Source organism: Cervus elaphus, chromosome 21, assembly GCF_910594005.1.
Source record: "Cervus elaphus chromosome 21, mCerEla1.1, whole genome shotgun sequence".
In the NCBI taxonomy this organism is placed as follows: Eukaryota; Metazoa; Chordata; class Mammalia; order Artiodactyla; family Cervidae; genus Cervus; species Cervus elaphus.
The window spans coordinates 26,560,983-26,576,405 of NC_057835.1; the positions used below are offsets into that span (position 1 = coordinate 26,560,983).

The following is a 15,423-nucleotide window of genomic DNA, read 5'->3' on the forward strand; positions in this document are numbered from 1 at the left end:
GGGATATGGTCTCTAGGATTGCAAAGAGATGGACATGATTAAAGCGACTTAGCACTCACAGGATGCCTTCAATGAGGATGAAAATTGCAACGACTCCTCAAAGTGAACCTTTAAGAATAAGGGTCAACTTGGGGCCTTAAGTGATAAGCAGAGAAAGGCTACCCCATCCAGTATTCTGGCCTGGAGAATTTCATGGGCTATATAGTCCATGGGGTTGCAAAGAGCCGGACACGACTGAGTGACTTTCACTTTCCCGTTCACTTTTAAGTGATAAGCCACTAAGGCAGTTGTTTCCTGTGTGTGCTTGCACAGACACTGTGGTTCGCGGAAAAGCAGACAGGATCAGTCATCACTCTGGTCTCTTATCCTCCGTGTTTCCTTTCTAGGTATTTCCACACGATATACCTAGGTATTCGAAGTCGGCAGAGCGGGGAGAACGACCGGTGGAGGTTCTACTGGAAGATGGTGTATGAGTACGCGGACGTGAGCATGCTGCACCTCCTGGCCACCTTCTTGGAGAGCGCCCCCCAGCTGGTGCTGCAGCTCTGCATCGTCGTGCAGACGCACAGCCTGCAGGCCCTGCAAGGTAAGGGCCGCGGTTCGCTCCCCGCACCCGGGGGAGGATGCTCTGGCTCCCTTGACACAATCCAAGGACCGCTCCAATAGCCTATGTTGACGCTGGTCACGGTGCTCCTGGTTAATGTCGGCTGCTTGACACCTGCCTTTGTGAACGAGGCTTATTTTCCTCCTCGCCTTCACTTATCATGGGTAATTTACGCAAAGACAATTCTATTTTTGCTCTCAAGCTGCCCTCTGAGTAGGAAAAAAATCCTTTGGATTTTACACTTGGTCAATATGAGAATGGAATCAGCTGAAGTTTTCTGGCTTGTATGATCATTTCCAAACATTTGAAGAAAGACTTATAGTCCTCTCTCCCTTGAATGTGTTATGTATATTAGATATTATGTACATTATATATGTAAATTTATAGATATATTTGAATATGAGGGTAATCTCTACCATTTCCTTTTGACATTAAGAGACAAAGGGAGAGAGAGATTAAAAAGAAATGATAAAGATTACCTTAATATTTTTAAAAAGAAAGTCAAATGGGAAAATGTCAATATTGAACGATGTATTCTTTGTGTAGTACAAAGTTTTATGAAACAAATATTACCGTCAGATTAATATTTTTGTGTTTTACTATCTTGTTGGATCATCTTGTCAGTAAGATGATTTGATTAATAACAGATCTGCCCTGCCATTTCCTTAGGGCCTGCTGCTCCAGTCTTTTCAGAAGCAAGAAGCTTAGACAGGCCAGTGGGTAGACAGGTGAATACATGTGGAGGATGATGGATACGTAGCCATGTTCTAAATAGTTCCCTGGTAATGCGTCCATCCTGTAACTGATAGATATTAAGCAGATAACGTTCTATAAGGTGCACATCTTGTTTCAACCTCAGCAGAGCTTGGTGTGACTTTCCTTGGGTACTAGGCCATCCTCTAATCTGAGACTTGATCAGGGGAATCCCTACAATGTCCTTATAACTCTTTATTGCAAGGAGTACACTAACCTAGTAACTGCAGGGAGGGGTGGGAGACATATGACAGGAAAAGATAAGTGGAGAGGGTGCTGGTAGCCAGTGACCTGTGGACTTACGAGTTCTTGGCCCAACCCTGGCTCTACACAAAAATAGCTGCAGTGCAAGAAGTCTGAGAAAAGAGTCAAAGAGAACCACGGGGTGTGAGCCTCACAGGCTAGAAAGCAAATTGGAAGAAAGAGAAGACGGGTGTTAGCCCAGAAACAGAAGAGATAAACTTGGAGAACACGAGACATATGAATTGTCTGTGGAGGAGCATGTCTAGAGATGAAAGACCATGAGCTGCACAGGGAGGCTCTGGCTTTGCTCGTCTCACTTCCTTGCTGTGATATCTGGTGCAAGTCACTTAACCTCTCTGGGTCCCTGTTTCTCAAATGTAAAGGGCACAAACTAAAAGAGATGGCCTACAAACTCCTTGACAGCATGGTCGTACTGTTGCATCCTTTCAGGGTCAGACACAGGCATCAGGAGGGGGTCTGTACATGAGGATACACATGCAGAGGCAATATGAAGCTGAGCCTCTGTCGGTTGCTCTTCTCCGGAACAGCTCACAACCCCCTCTCAGTGTAGTTACTCACCTGAAAACTCTAGAAGAGAAAACCCCAAGCATAAGTGGAAGGGGAGCTTGCAAGCCACTGTCCAGTGGCCCAAGATTACTGGGATCTCTACTAGTTTCCTGAAAGATTTGAAAAATCACAGAAAACTTCACCCTAAAGATGAGGGAGATGGAGGAGGGAAGAGAAGGTGGATTACAAGGTATGAGTTCATCTTTTCCATCTGAAAGTTTGATGTAAAGTTTTATAGAAAAAAAAAAACAGAGAAAAGGCAATTCGTTGTCTTCATCAGATTGTTCATCCTTAATATAGGAATCAAACCACGTGTTTCTTGGAGTTGTGGCTCTTCCCTAACGCTGTTCCCAGCTTGGCTGCTAAGCTCACTATTGCATCAGGTCTGCTACAGACTTTGGGATTGGGACCTCATCCGTGGCCAAGGCAAGCCTTGCTCTGAAAATCAGAGAAACATGGGGGAGACATGCTCTGTGTCTCCCCCAAGAGGGTCAAGATACAACTGGATCCGAAGATCACTAGGATCAACCAAGTTGTTGAGCACAGATGAGGAATAAGACCACTGAGTTGCTCAACCGCTCATATGGTAGCCATTTTCTAAGCAGGGAAGTCGGCAGAAAGTTGTGCTTTAAAAAAAAAAAAAAAGAGTAAATTGTTGTTTAGTCAAGAAGTTTCTTTTGCAGCCTTGGAATTTTACAGGCAAGAATACTGGATTGGCTTGCCATTTTCTTCTCCAAAGGATCTTCCAGCCAGGGAAATGAACCACACCTCTTATGTCTTCTGCATCAGCAAGCGGGTTCTTTACCTCTAGCACCACCTGGGAAGCCCAGAAGCTAAGAGGTTTCCCTTAAACAGACACTGTCCCCAGCCAATCAGGATGAGAGACGACTTGGGTGACAACTGCCTCCTTTGTCACATCCTGATGAGGACTTTCTAGACCCAAATCCCTGGATTTCCAGTCGCTCCACTTTACAGTGCTTCCCAGGTAGCTCAGATGGTAAAGAATCTGCCTGCAATGCAAAGTAGGTAGAACCACACCAGCTGCCTTTCCAAGGTCAGGTTAGACAAGGAACCCCCCTGCCCCCAGGCCCAAGGCCTCTGTGCCGGTCCCTGTCTCTGTGCCTGGTTCTACCCGTGGATTTCTTCTGGGGAGGGGAGGCTCCAGTGACAGCACCAGGCTGCGAGGGGGACGTGCCCTGTCCCTTCATATCTGCCTACTTTTCCATTGTTATTCTCATTCATTCATTAACACATTTTTGAATGTTTATTAGGTTCATGATGGTGGACGGTGTGTGAAGCACTGTAAAATTTGTCCTAAAACTTTACTTTTTATTAAAAGTTTGTAATGTGACATTGTAAACAATGTGACAAAACATATTTAGAGATGCCCAATTTATCTGGGTATTTTCCAGATCGAGCTGTTCCACCTTATAGGTGGGATGATATGAAACTAGGGGAATCCCAGAGTATGTCTAGTTCCCCCTCCCCAGAGAGGGGGCCACGCAGCCCCTGCTCAAGCCAGTTGTTCATTAGGGAACAGATCCCACTGTGTCTGTTCCCTCTATGTGGAAGACAAGTCGTGGGCGTCCAACCCACCACCACCTGACCCACGGGTCTCTGATCAATTCTGTCTCCTGCAGCCTGAGTGTCCACCATCCCACCGTAAGGCTGCTCACCACCCCAAGACCGATGTAGCAAAAGCTGTCTTCCCCAGCGCTGGGCAGGCTGTTCCCCATCCCCTCTGCAGAACGTTCTTCCCAATGCCCTTAATGCACTCAGTGTTCATGCCAAACAGGTGAGCTCCAGCCCACAGGCACAGGTGTCTCCTCAAGTTGAGCTGAACACTTAACAAGAGTTAAGTTTGGGATTCTGAAGTTGTTTATTTTAAGGTCCTTGTTCTTGTAGCCATTTAGTTCAATTAGGAAATGCGAGTGTGAAATTTGTTTCTATGAAATCTATGCTCATAACTTTGGGAAGAGTGGAGCAGACCAGAGAAGGCAGTACATTTACAAGTTTGTGGCATCAGGACCCCTCTCCTGGCGTCTGGTCTGAGGATGCTGCAGGCCAGGAAGCCTGCACCTGCCGCTCAGCTCTCCTGCATGTTGGTGTGGGCACCGGCCCGCTGGCCCTTCCTACACAACACCTGCCAAGAGCTTGTGCACATGACTCTAATGCCCCACACCACTCAGGGGTTTGCTGTTGTCTCTCCGATCCTTAACTGGTGCATGTTTTGCTTTTTCGTGTCCATTAGAATATCATCCTCAACCAGGAAGACAGAAAAACGTTAGTGTCAATTTAAAAATTAGTCACAACCTAAAAGTTGAGAGTTACGTTTAATCGGTGAGAATTTTTAGGTCTTCAAGCCCAGGAGGCAGCATCGAAAGTGACCCTGAGAGAACTGCTCCATGGCGATGAGGAGAGGAACCAGGTTATATAGAAGTTTTGCGACAAAGGGCAGGTCATCTGAACATCAAAAGATTATTGTTAATTAAAGAAAACCAGATACCCCAAGTTAAAAGAATTTAGTGCTTTTCTGTGTAAGGGAAGATGCGAGAGTCTGAGTTCACTGAAATCATCCCTTTCACATGCAGCTCAGCTCTCTGGGGCCAGTGCCTTGTGCTTTCACAAACTGAGCTCTCAAGGGGCTCACTGGTGGGAGTGGTGATGGTCTGATGGCTGTTAGATCACAGGTATTCTTCTCTTTCCTGAGTTCCCTTAAGGCTCACCAGCTCACAAAGGAGGGTTGCAATCACTGATGGCTGTGACATCCTTATTTACTGATAAGGCAGGAAATACTCCATTTCTCATTAGGTATATCAAAAAGCGGGGATTTAAATCAGGGAATCTACACAGGAAGCTGAGAGGGCAAAAAGAGGATGCTCAAACAAGTCAGAGATTCTAAATTAAAGGGAGCAGCTCTCCACACTGGGGTGAGACGGATGAGGAAGAGGAGCACAGTCTCTGTGGAGGGGCCCAGCCTGGCGAGTGCTGGGTGACCAGAGGGGCCAGACTACCCGCTGCAGAGATGTCCAGGGAAGGACACCAGGCAGCGATGGAGCAAGGCTCATAGGAATATTCTTACTTCTGAGGGCCTGTCCCAGTGGCTGCTCCCCCGGCTGGAGACCTGATCTGAGCTGGAAGCCAGAAAAATGTCTTCTTACCTGGCCCCCCACCTTCCAAGCTCCTGCCAGGGCCCCCTCTTGGCCAAACCTAGCAGGAAGTTGGTGTCAAGGGTCTAGGGACCCCCCACTGCCAGACTCCCACTCAGCTGGGCTCCTTTTGCCTGATTCCACCTGAGATTCACTCATCGAGCTAGTTAAAGCTATTTGTGAGTGAAAGCTGGAAAGACTATCATATGAGACAAACACATGCACTTTAGACCTTGGCGACGGCGTCACGTTAAACACATCCACGTAGCCAAATCAGGCAAGTGACATGTCTTTCCTGAGATGTCCAACCAGAGCTCAGTGGTCACTCAGCACTGTCCATCATCAGGTATGACTTCTCTTTGAAACTCACCTTCCTGCTCCAAAACAGATTGCTTCCTACCTTCTTCTGTGTTCTCACACTTCCAATTGTCTACCTCCATCATGCCAAACTGCTGGTCTCACTTCCTATTTCAGTGAGAAAAGAGAAGCAATTAATTAAATTAGAAGCGCTGTATTTTCCCACTGCGAAGTCCACCTGCTTCTGTTCCTGTCACCTGGCTTCCTCCCGTTTATTGTGGATAAGCTGTGATTCTGTCTCTCCACCCCTCGTCTTCTGTGCTGGAGTCCACACCCTCTCACCTACACAAGCATCTTGTTCAGGAAATCACCCTCTCTCTCTTCTGTGTTGGGCTTCCCTGGTAGCTCCTGTAATAGAGGAGACCCAGTTTTGATCCCTGGGTCGGGAAGATCCCCTGGAGAAGGAACTGGAAACCCACTCCAGGATTCTTGCCTGGAGAATCCCATGGACAGAGGAGCCTGGTGGGCTACAATCCATGGGGTCACAAAGAGTTGGACATGACTGAATGAGACTAACACTTCACTTTCTCCTGCAATATCATTTCTTCTTTCTACTGGATCATTGCCCTCACACATACACAACACATTATAATAACTCTTACCTTTATTAAAGAAAAAATGACCCATGTCCCCTACTACCATATTACCATAATCAATTGTTATATTTTATTGCTTATTGAGCTCTTTCATGTTTAGTATGTATTACATTAAAATAGAATTAAAATATGGATACTATTTTGTAGCTTTTTTTCACAATATGTCATGAATGATGCCCGCTGGAATAGGAAGGGCTTAATTCCAACAAGTGTCCAAATGTCTTCCCTTGTTACTTCATGATGCCCACTGTGTAAACTTTATTAAATCTGTTCTATTCAGCAGCAGCAGCTTGTTATTGATGCAACAGAATTTTAAGAAGAGCTTCATTGGAGACTTTTGATTTGAATCAAATTTGTTAGTAGACACAGTTTCCTCAAAACACATACAAAAATCTGACCCAAGAAAACTTATAAAGAGCTAAACCATACAAAAATGATAAAACAGCAGTCTCTAAACTACACAGTTGTGATGTTTCATTTGGCTTTTTTACTGTTTAGTCACTAAGTCATGTCCGACTCTTTTGTGATCCCATAGACTTTAACCCACCAGGCTGCTCTGTCCATGGGATTTTCCAGGCAAGAAGACTGGAGTGGGTTGCCATTTCCTTCTCCATCTTTTGGATTTATGAATATATTAAATGTACTCAATAGTAGTTAGTGCAAAGTTCCGCTGGCTATTTTCAAAAGACAGCATGTCCTCCCTCCCAGATGCTGACAGATTCCAAAGAGGCTGATGCTGGTGGTGATGTTACATCAGAGACATTTACACATTCCTTCCAAGCTGCATGGGCCCTGTGCACACGGGGCCCACTGTAAACTGCCAGTGGATACTTACTGAATAAAAGGAAGAATGATTATCTTCTGGGTGACAAAGCCCTATGCTAGGTGTGCTTGACCCAAAATCGAATGGCACAGTTCTGCTCTCAGAGAATTCAACCTAAAAAAAAGAAAAACCAAAAAATTGTCATGGCTCAGCAATCTGTGTTCTGTCGGTGGACACGAAAAGGTCGCACAGAATGACCTCTTATAGAAAAGGATACAGAGCAAGTAGGAAAGCTGTACTGTCTATGACATCAGGGCACACTGGAAGAATCAGGGAAGCTTCCATGAAAAGAGCGACCTTTGAGCTAGGTCACAAACATGTGGAGTATTTTGTCACATTCAATAAAGAAAAGACAGTAACATGAACAAAGCCAGAAGAGAGAGGTCGGTGGGTTTGTCTACACCTGTCTGTTCAGCCATGCTGGCAGATAACCATATCCTCAAAGCAATGAGATTGTTGGTGTTACTTACAGCACATAATAGAGTTATTCCTCCTATTTGAAAGATATTTCTAGTAGCAGGGTATATCCTGCCTATACACTTTACAAAAATACACCTATTTTTCTGTCCGTCTTACTAATCAGCCTATGTTTTTATGTTGTTCAGTACTTGGGGTTAGCAATAAATTAATCATTTAAGTAGTAAATTACCAATCTGCTTAATCACTACATATATGGAGTTGACTTTTTAAGTTTTTTAATTTTTATTTATTTATTTTTAGCTGCACACGTCTTTGTTGCTGTGTGGGCTTTTCTCTAGTTGTGGCGAGCAGGGGCTACTCTCTAGTGTCCGTGCATGGGCTTCTTCTCGTTGCAGCGGCTTCTCTTCTTGTGGAACATGGGCTCGAGGCACACCGGCTTCAGTTACTGACATGCAGGCTTAGTTGTTCCCCAGCATGTGGGATCTTCCCAGACCAGGGATTAAACCCTGCACTGGCAGGCGGATTCTTAACCCCTGGACCACCAGGGGCTCCTTTGAAGACCTATCATCATCAATAACTCTGTAAGGAGAGGCTCACACACCCGACAGGGCTTCTTGGCCACACTGCTCCACTCTGTTGAAAAGTATTGGCAGAATAAACGATGGATGCCATGAGGATAATGATATTATTGATCCCTGTATTTCACATTCAATCGCCTCTGAGTCATGGAACCATTCCAAGTTAGAAGAACAGGTCAAAGCTGCATTTGCTGATCACTGATTCAAGTGCTTGAAATCAACTCTGTGTGGTAGCAGCCCCCAGCACAGCTGCGAACAGTTTTGAATTTGAATCATTTTGAACATAATATGAAATAAGGGCCTGACTATTTTTAGGTTCTACTTAATTATCTCCAATAATCAAGCACAAATCTTGGTATTTTTCCACTCAGTATTCCTTCTCTCTCTCTCTCTCCCCTCCTCGGTGAGGTGGGAGTGAGCATGCATGCGTGTCCAGGCTGTGGGTGACAGACTGGGTGCTGTGGGGGTGGAGTGACAGATCAAACAATTGCACACGCATGGTTCACAAGACCAGAGATCTGGTGGAAAGTTGTGGGGTGGTCGGTGCAACAGAGAAGCCAACAGAAATAAGGGCTGTCTGCAGTGAATAGGGGTCCCCAAACACCCACTGTTCCTTTGTCTTTCTTGTGGATTCCTGGTTTATCAATCTCCAGCTTTTGAAGTGCAGTCCTGGAGAAGACTCTTGAGAGTCAAACCAGTCAATCTTAAAGGAAATCAACCCTGAATATTCACTGGAAGGACTGATGCTGAAGCTGAAGCTCCAATACTTTGGCCACCTGATGCAAAGAGCCGACTCATTGGAAAAGACCCTGATGCTGGGAAAGATTGAGGGCAGGAGGAGAAGGGGGCAACAGAAGATGAGGTGGTTGGATGGCATCACCGACTCAATGGACATGAGTTTGAACAAACTCAGGGAGATAGTGAAGGACAGGGAAGCCTGGCATGTTGCAGTCCATGGGGGTCACAAAGAGTCAGACACAACTGAGCTACTGAACAGCAATAACTTCCAGTCTCCCCTAATATTTCAGTAATGTTTCAGCACTTCATACCTTCATTTTTCACGGAAAAATGCACAGCCTAAGAGATGTGAGTCTCAGTTTTATTCAAGGACCTTACTGAGGGTGACAACCAAGGAGAGGGCCTCTCAGCAACTCTGAGGAAGCTGTTCCAAAGGGGTAAAGGAGGAACTAGTTTGGATACGATTTCTGACTGGGAATGCGTGCAATCCAGCATGCATGCATGCTTGCTAAGTCTCTTCAATTGCATCTGACTCTTTGTGATCCTGTGGACTGCAGCCGGCCAGGCTCCTCTTTCCATGGGGATTCTCCAGGCAAGAATATGGGAGTGGGCTGTCATGCCCTCCTTCAGGGAACCTTCACGGCCCAGGGACTGAACCCACGTCTCTTATGGCTCCTGCTTTGGCAGGTGGGCTCTTTACCACCAGCCCCGCCTGGGAAGCGTGCAATCCAGCATACACCCTGCTAAAAGGTTACTGCTGCTCCCAAAGAACAGATACCGCAAGGTAATGATTTTAGTGCTTTTCTCTGTATGGAAGATGCAAGAATCAGGGTTCAATAAAATTCTTCCTGGGACTTCACTAGTGATTTGGTGGTTAAAACATTGCCTTCCCCAGTACAGGGGATCTGGGTTCGATTTCTATTCAGGGAGCTAAGATGCCACATGCCTTGGGGCCAAAAAACCAAAACCAAAAAAGGAAACAATTTTGTAACAAATTCAATAAAGACTTATGACAAATTGTCTACATAAAAAATATAAAATAAAAAATAAAATTATTCCTGAGATATACATCTACCTTTCTGTGGGGCCTGACTTTCCAAAGGACAGAGTGCTTCATCCTGACTTTATACTGAATCCTTCTAGTGTCCATTGTTCATCAGCTCTCAGAGACTGATGATTTAACCTTTGCAGAACTGGGTGGGGAGCAATGCTCTTTGGTTTGTTTGTTTGTTTTTTTGCTGTTATTTGTTTACAAAGGAAACCGCAGCCCACTAGTCTGACCTTTACGCCACACTCAGCACAAGTATTTACTTTGAATATCAACATACTGTAATTGTTATTTCTAAAAACTAAAGAATAGCTACCCCCAAAAGCTCTCTGAGCAGGGTTGAAGTGAGGTCAACTTCATAAAAAATTCAAAAGTGGCTTACTCTGGTATTTTCCCAATTTTTTTTTTCTAGGAAGCCACAGACAGAGTGGCATGCTCAGGGTTTTCTGACTCAATTCTGGTTGGGGGTGTGGATTAAGGGAAGTACCCAAAACCATAAATTGCTTTAATCACGAAACCCATTCTCAATGACAAACTGTTACCACCACAAAATGTACATTTGAGTCTAGAAATATTTTATATCCATTGGGCAGCTTGAAAGTTAGACTGAGTTTTAAAGCATTCCTCAGACATGGAAGCTAATATTTTCTTGATGACTCAGCAGGAATAAAGACATGGGATCATTTCCTGTTGACTGATTTAAGAAAAGCCTTTTTTCCACTGAACCGCTCAGGCATGCATGGGAGCCCATATGTATGCAATCAATCAGTAGAGATGAGATCCCATCTCAGTGAGCCAGATGCAAGCAGGAGGAAAAAGGAGCAACGTTCAATTGGTCTGTAAATGCTCCTTAGCATAAAAGCACGTGGAGATTCAGTCCCGAGGCGCACAATGAGCTTCTGATTGCAAGAGGACAGGCCTGCTGAGAGCTGCCTCAGAAGGGTTTGTCAGCACTTCCATTGTGATTCTTCGTTTCCGCAGCTTTCCACTCAGCTGAAGAAAAAGTCCAAGAGTCTGTGAGACTAAGGAGGCTCCAAACCTCCAAAACTTTTAAAACATTCAGAGTATCATCACTTCACACACTTGGGCGTGAAGTTCTCCAGTGTAGGGTTGAAATCTAGGGTTTTCCAGTGTGTAGGTTCCTATAAGGGCTTCACTTTGTCAACAAAGGTCTGTATAGTCAAAGCTATGGTTTTTCCAGTAGCCATGTACAGATGTGAGAGTTGGACCACAAAGAAGGTTGAGTGCTGAAGAGTTAATGCTTTCTAACTGTGGTGCTGGAGAAGACTCTTGAGCCTCTTTTGGGCAGCAAGGAGATCAAACCAGTTAATCCTAAAGGAAACCAACCCTGAATATTCACTGGAAGAATTGTTGCTAAAGCTGAATCTCAATACTTTGGCCACCTGATACGAAGAGCTGACTGATTGGTAAAGGCCCTGATGCTGGAAAAGATTGAGGGTAGGTGAAGGAGGCAGTAGAGGATAAGATGGTTGGATGGCATCATCAACTCAATGGCATGAATTGGAGCACACTCCAGGAGATAGTGGAAGACAGAGGAGCCTGGCATGTTGCAATCCAAGGGGTCGCAAAGAGTCAGACATGTCTTACGGACTGAACAACGACAACAAACCAACCTTACCACCAAGACTATACTGCTAATCCAGAGAATTAGGAATGCTACATCACTGCTTCTTCTAGGAAGGAAAGAAGGATGAAAAATGCAACAAACTGAAATATCAGAGGTCAAAGAAAAGCACCAGGGCTCCATAAATTCTGCATGCCCCACTGATGCCCCAGTTCTCCACTTACTTGATGCTTGTCAGGATATCTAACGCTCTCCTATACATCGAGGGCACGGGGGGAATAAAGTGAGACAGTAATCTGATATTATCAGACCCCAGAAGGTACTTCTGGAAACACTAATTGGATTTTTCTTCAGCCCTTTTTAATTTAGTGAGTTCTAGGAGAAGATCACACCTCTCCTAACACTTATAAAGAGAATTTGTGAGCAAGATTGTGCGCGAGTAATACCTACTTGACGCTCGAGGCAACACGTTGCCATGGTACCAATCAGATTTCGTCTTCGTTGGGGGAATAGAAATTAAAACTGACAGCGTTTGAGTGTCACTGTTTTCGTTGGTCCCCGTAAGCAGTGTGAGTGCTTGAAAAGGGAGGAGGTCTAGTTTTGCTGTTGTTTTCTGGTTTTGAAACAATAGTACATTAAAATGGATAGGACACAAATAGTCTAATGAGTTTAGAGAAACAAAGAATCCCCCCAAAGGAGCTCATTATTCTTATAAATTTGTGTTATCAAGGGGTTCTGAAATGCCAAAAAGCAAGTTCTTAATGGTCAGAAGCAGCGGTGTCATGTCCCAGCCAGAGAGAGTGAGCTGGAGACAAATGGGGTTCAAACGCAGGATTGATCTGCAAGCATAATTGGCTATTTTTATGGCGTTAAAATTCTGATCTTATATGAGAGCTGTAAAATATCCATTGTGCTTCGGGAAACATCTGTGCATTTGGCTCTCATAATAAAAAACAAATATTGCAAATCGAGAGAGGTTGCCTGCTATGGAGAAAAACAAGAGAATGATTAACTTGAAATTCAGGAAAGTGGTTGCCCATGAGAATGAGGTGGAGGGAGGAAGGGGTTTCAAAGACAATGGTTACATCCCATTTCTTCTTTTTTTTAATTTTATTTATTTATTTTACTTATTTTTATTTTGGGCTGTGTTGGTTCCTCATTGCTGCACAGGCTTCTTTCCAGTTACAGCGAGCAGGGGTCACTCTCTAGTTGGGGTGTAAAGGCTGTTGCAAGGAGAAGTCAATTCTGACTCTATGTTGGAACTGTTTCTTTGACTGACTTCCTGCTCCTTTTTTTATCATGCACACAGTGCATGCTCATTCACTTTAGTCGTGTCCGACTCTGTGACCCCATGGACTGCAGCCCACCAGGCTTACCTGTCCTTCACTATCTCCCAGAGTTTGCTCAAACTCATGTCCATTGAGTCAGTGATGCCATCCAACCATCTCATCCTCTGCTGCCTCCTCCTTTTGCTTTCAATCTTTCCCAGTATCAGAGTCTTTTCTAATGAGTCAGTTCCTTGCATCATGTGGCCAAGGTATTGGAGCTTCAGCTTCAGCATCAGTCCTTCCAATGAATATTCAGGGTTGATTTTCTTTAGATTTGACTGGTTTGATCTCCTGAGTGTCCAAGGGACTCTCAAGAGTCTTCTCTAGCACCACAGTGCTGGCTGCTGGTTCCCACTTAATTTCTCAGAGCAAAGATAGGAGGTATGACTATTACAGTGCCAATTTCCCAGGCATTCCTATTCACTTGCACACATTCACATCCTAATATCAGAGAAGCATCGGTTAATTTGGGCTGCTGTCTTTCACTCCTGGTTTTTTTTTGAGGCTCTAGGGTCAAAGAAAGAGTCAGGATGTCCTTCTGTTGCCCTGTCACTCTGCTCACATCCTGGGGTGGTTCTAAGCAGAACTAGGTTGGGGTGGGAGGCTGCAGCAGAACCCATGGCCTGGCCTCTGAAAACTGGGGTAACTCTCCGAGGCTCGATTTCTTTCCTCTGAGATGGGGAACTACCTCAAGTGTTACAATGAACACTCATTATGGCATAACACACGTAAAACCCTGAGCTTGAGGCCTGGCACTTAATATTAACTCAGAAAACATTTCATGTGCTTCCTTTTACCATTCTAACGAAATTAAATTCACAGTCATGTCTCAAAGGGAAAGCTTCTGTCCTCAGAAGAACCGCCTGCGTCTGTGCTGCTTCATTGGTTCTGATGAAAGGCAGGCTGAGGGAATCTGGCAGCATCCAATTCTCCCAAATCTGTCCAAGCATCCTGAGGAATAATCAAATTGAAGCCCACGCTAAAATTCAGGGCGGCAGGGACGAACACCAAATGTGATGTGGCATCTTAGCAAGCAAAAACGAAAAGACCGATGTCATCAACAGGCTAGTTTGGAGGTGACCTGGCCACTGTCCTTACCCCAACCTCCTTCAATAGGAGTTCAGTGTAAGGATGAATAAGAAATGTGTGCAAAACTTCTGTGATAACATGTAAAAGGGTAAAAGTCATTTCCACAGTAATCAACAGAATTGAGAAAAGACATGTTCCTTCTAAATGTGGAAAGGGAAAAGGGAAACCCTTCAGGAAATTAAATCTGAGCCCCATGACATTGTTCTGCTTCTGTAGAAATCCAGATAGTACAAAAACATACAAATTAGATGAACTTTCAGCTGCTGTATTCCTCTCATTTTCTTCATTCCCAGTTATTTTTAATAGTTTCAATCCGTTTCAAGAACCAACAAGTGATTTCTTGTGGGGCAGGACCTGCACGCAGAGACTGGGCTTTGTCCACCAAGTTGTCACCCAGAAGAGAACCCAGGCCCAAAACCCCCACCCCCACTCCCAGAACATCCCTCTGCTGCTTCTGCAGAGATGCCCTTGGTGTCTCTAGTGTCTGCTCTGCACATGGCACCTACTATTTATTAACCTAGTTACTCTCAACAGAATAGAAGTGATTTAAGCCTTTGGTTAAATGGCCCAACCTTATCATCACTAAATCTAAAGCTCAAAATGCATGAAAATATATTTGTTGTTAGTCTCAGTCGTGTTCAACTCTTTGCGACCCCACGGACTATTGCCTGACAGGCTCCTCTATCCATGGGGATTCTCCAGGCAAGAATACTCCAGTGAGTTGCCAAGCCCTCCTCCAGGAGATCTTCCAGACCCAATGATTGAACCCGTGTCTCCTGCATTAGCAGGTGGATTCCTTGCTGAGCCACCAGGGAAGCCCCATAAACATTTCATGTGGCATTATTTCATCAAAGCACTTCCACCCCAATCACACCTCTTCCCCTCCCCACAGTGAAATTTTTCTTCTTATTCTTGTTTTCCAAATGGGGAGCAAAGATCCAAGAGGTCAAACTCTAGAACTAAGAGAAGATATCAGATCAGAGTCAGAAAGAGTCCTATGTCTTGTCTTCCACTTATATTGTGTTTCCTCCACAAAAAAAAAAATTAAATATTATGCAATTTCTAAATATTGATACCAAAGAAGAGATTTTTTTTTTTCTGTAAATCTTTGTAACATTTCAACTGGAGATGACTTTGTCAACTTTTCTCATCCTACATGGCCAAGAAAGGCAATAATTATTTTTCTGATGCTGAGGTTTGATCTTCTAGTAGAAGAATGCAAAGTGTAACTTGTATTTAACTCTGTTCCAACAAGAATCTGCAGTCATGAATGGAAGTGATCACTGACCTGGAACGAGATTACTCTGAACATGACACGATTACACAAAGTGGAAGCATTTATTTTTAGTGAACTGCTTTTTAAAAGCTGCTGTGAATATATGCCAAAGAATAAAATGCTAGCTACTAGGTTTTGAGAAGCAGAATAAAATACAATACTGAGTTACTGAGGGATGATATATTTTGGCTGAGGTAGCTGAGGTGGTGTGTTTTAGAGTTTGTAGCAATAAAGGTAATCAGGTGATGCTTAATGTTGCCAAGAGACTG

At 44.3% G+C, this 15,423-nt stretch overlaps 1 protein-coding gene across 1 annotated transcript in view; it reads left to right on the top strand.

The window, feature by feature from the left end:
• XKR4 (XK related 4) overlaps positions 1-15,423 on the top strand; it is a 303,567-nt gene that overhangs the window by 190,046 nt on the left and 98,098 nt on the right. The window contains exon 2 of the mRNA XM_043880499.1: positions 387-586. Coding sequence (XP_043736434.1) covers positions 387-586 — 200 coding nt within the window. The remainder of the gene's footprint in view (positions 1-386; positions 587-15,423) is intronic.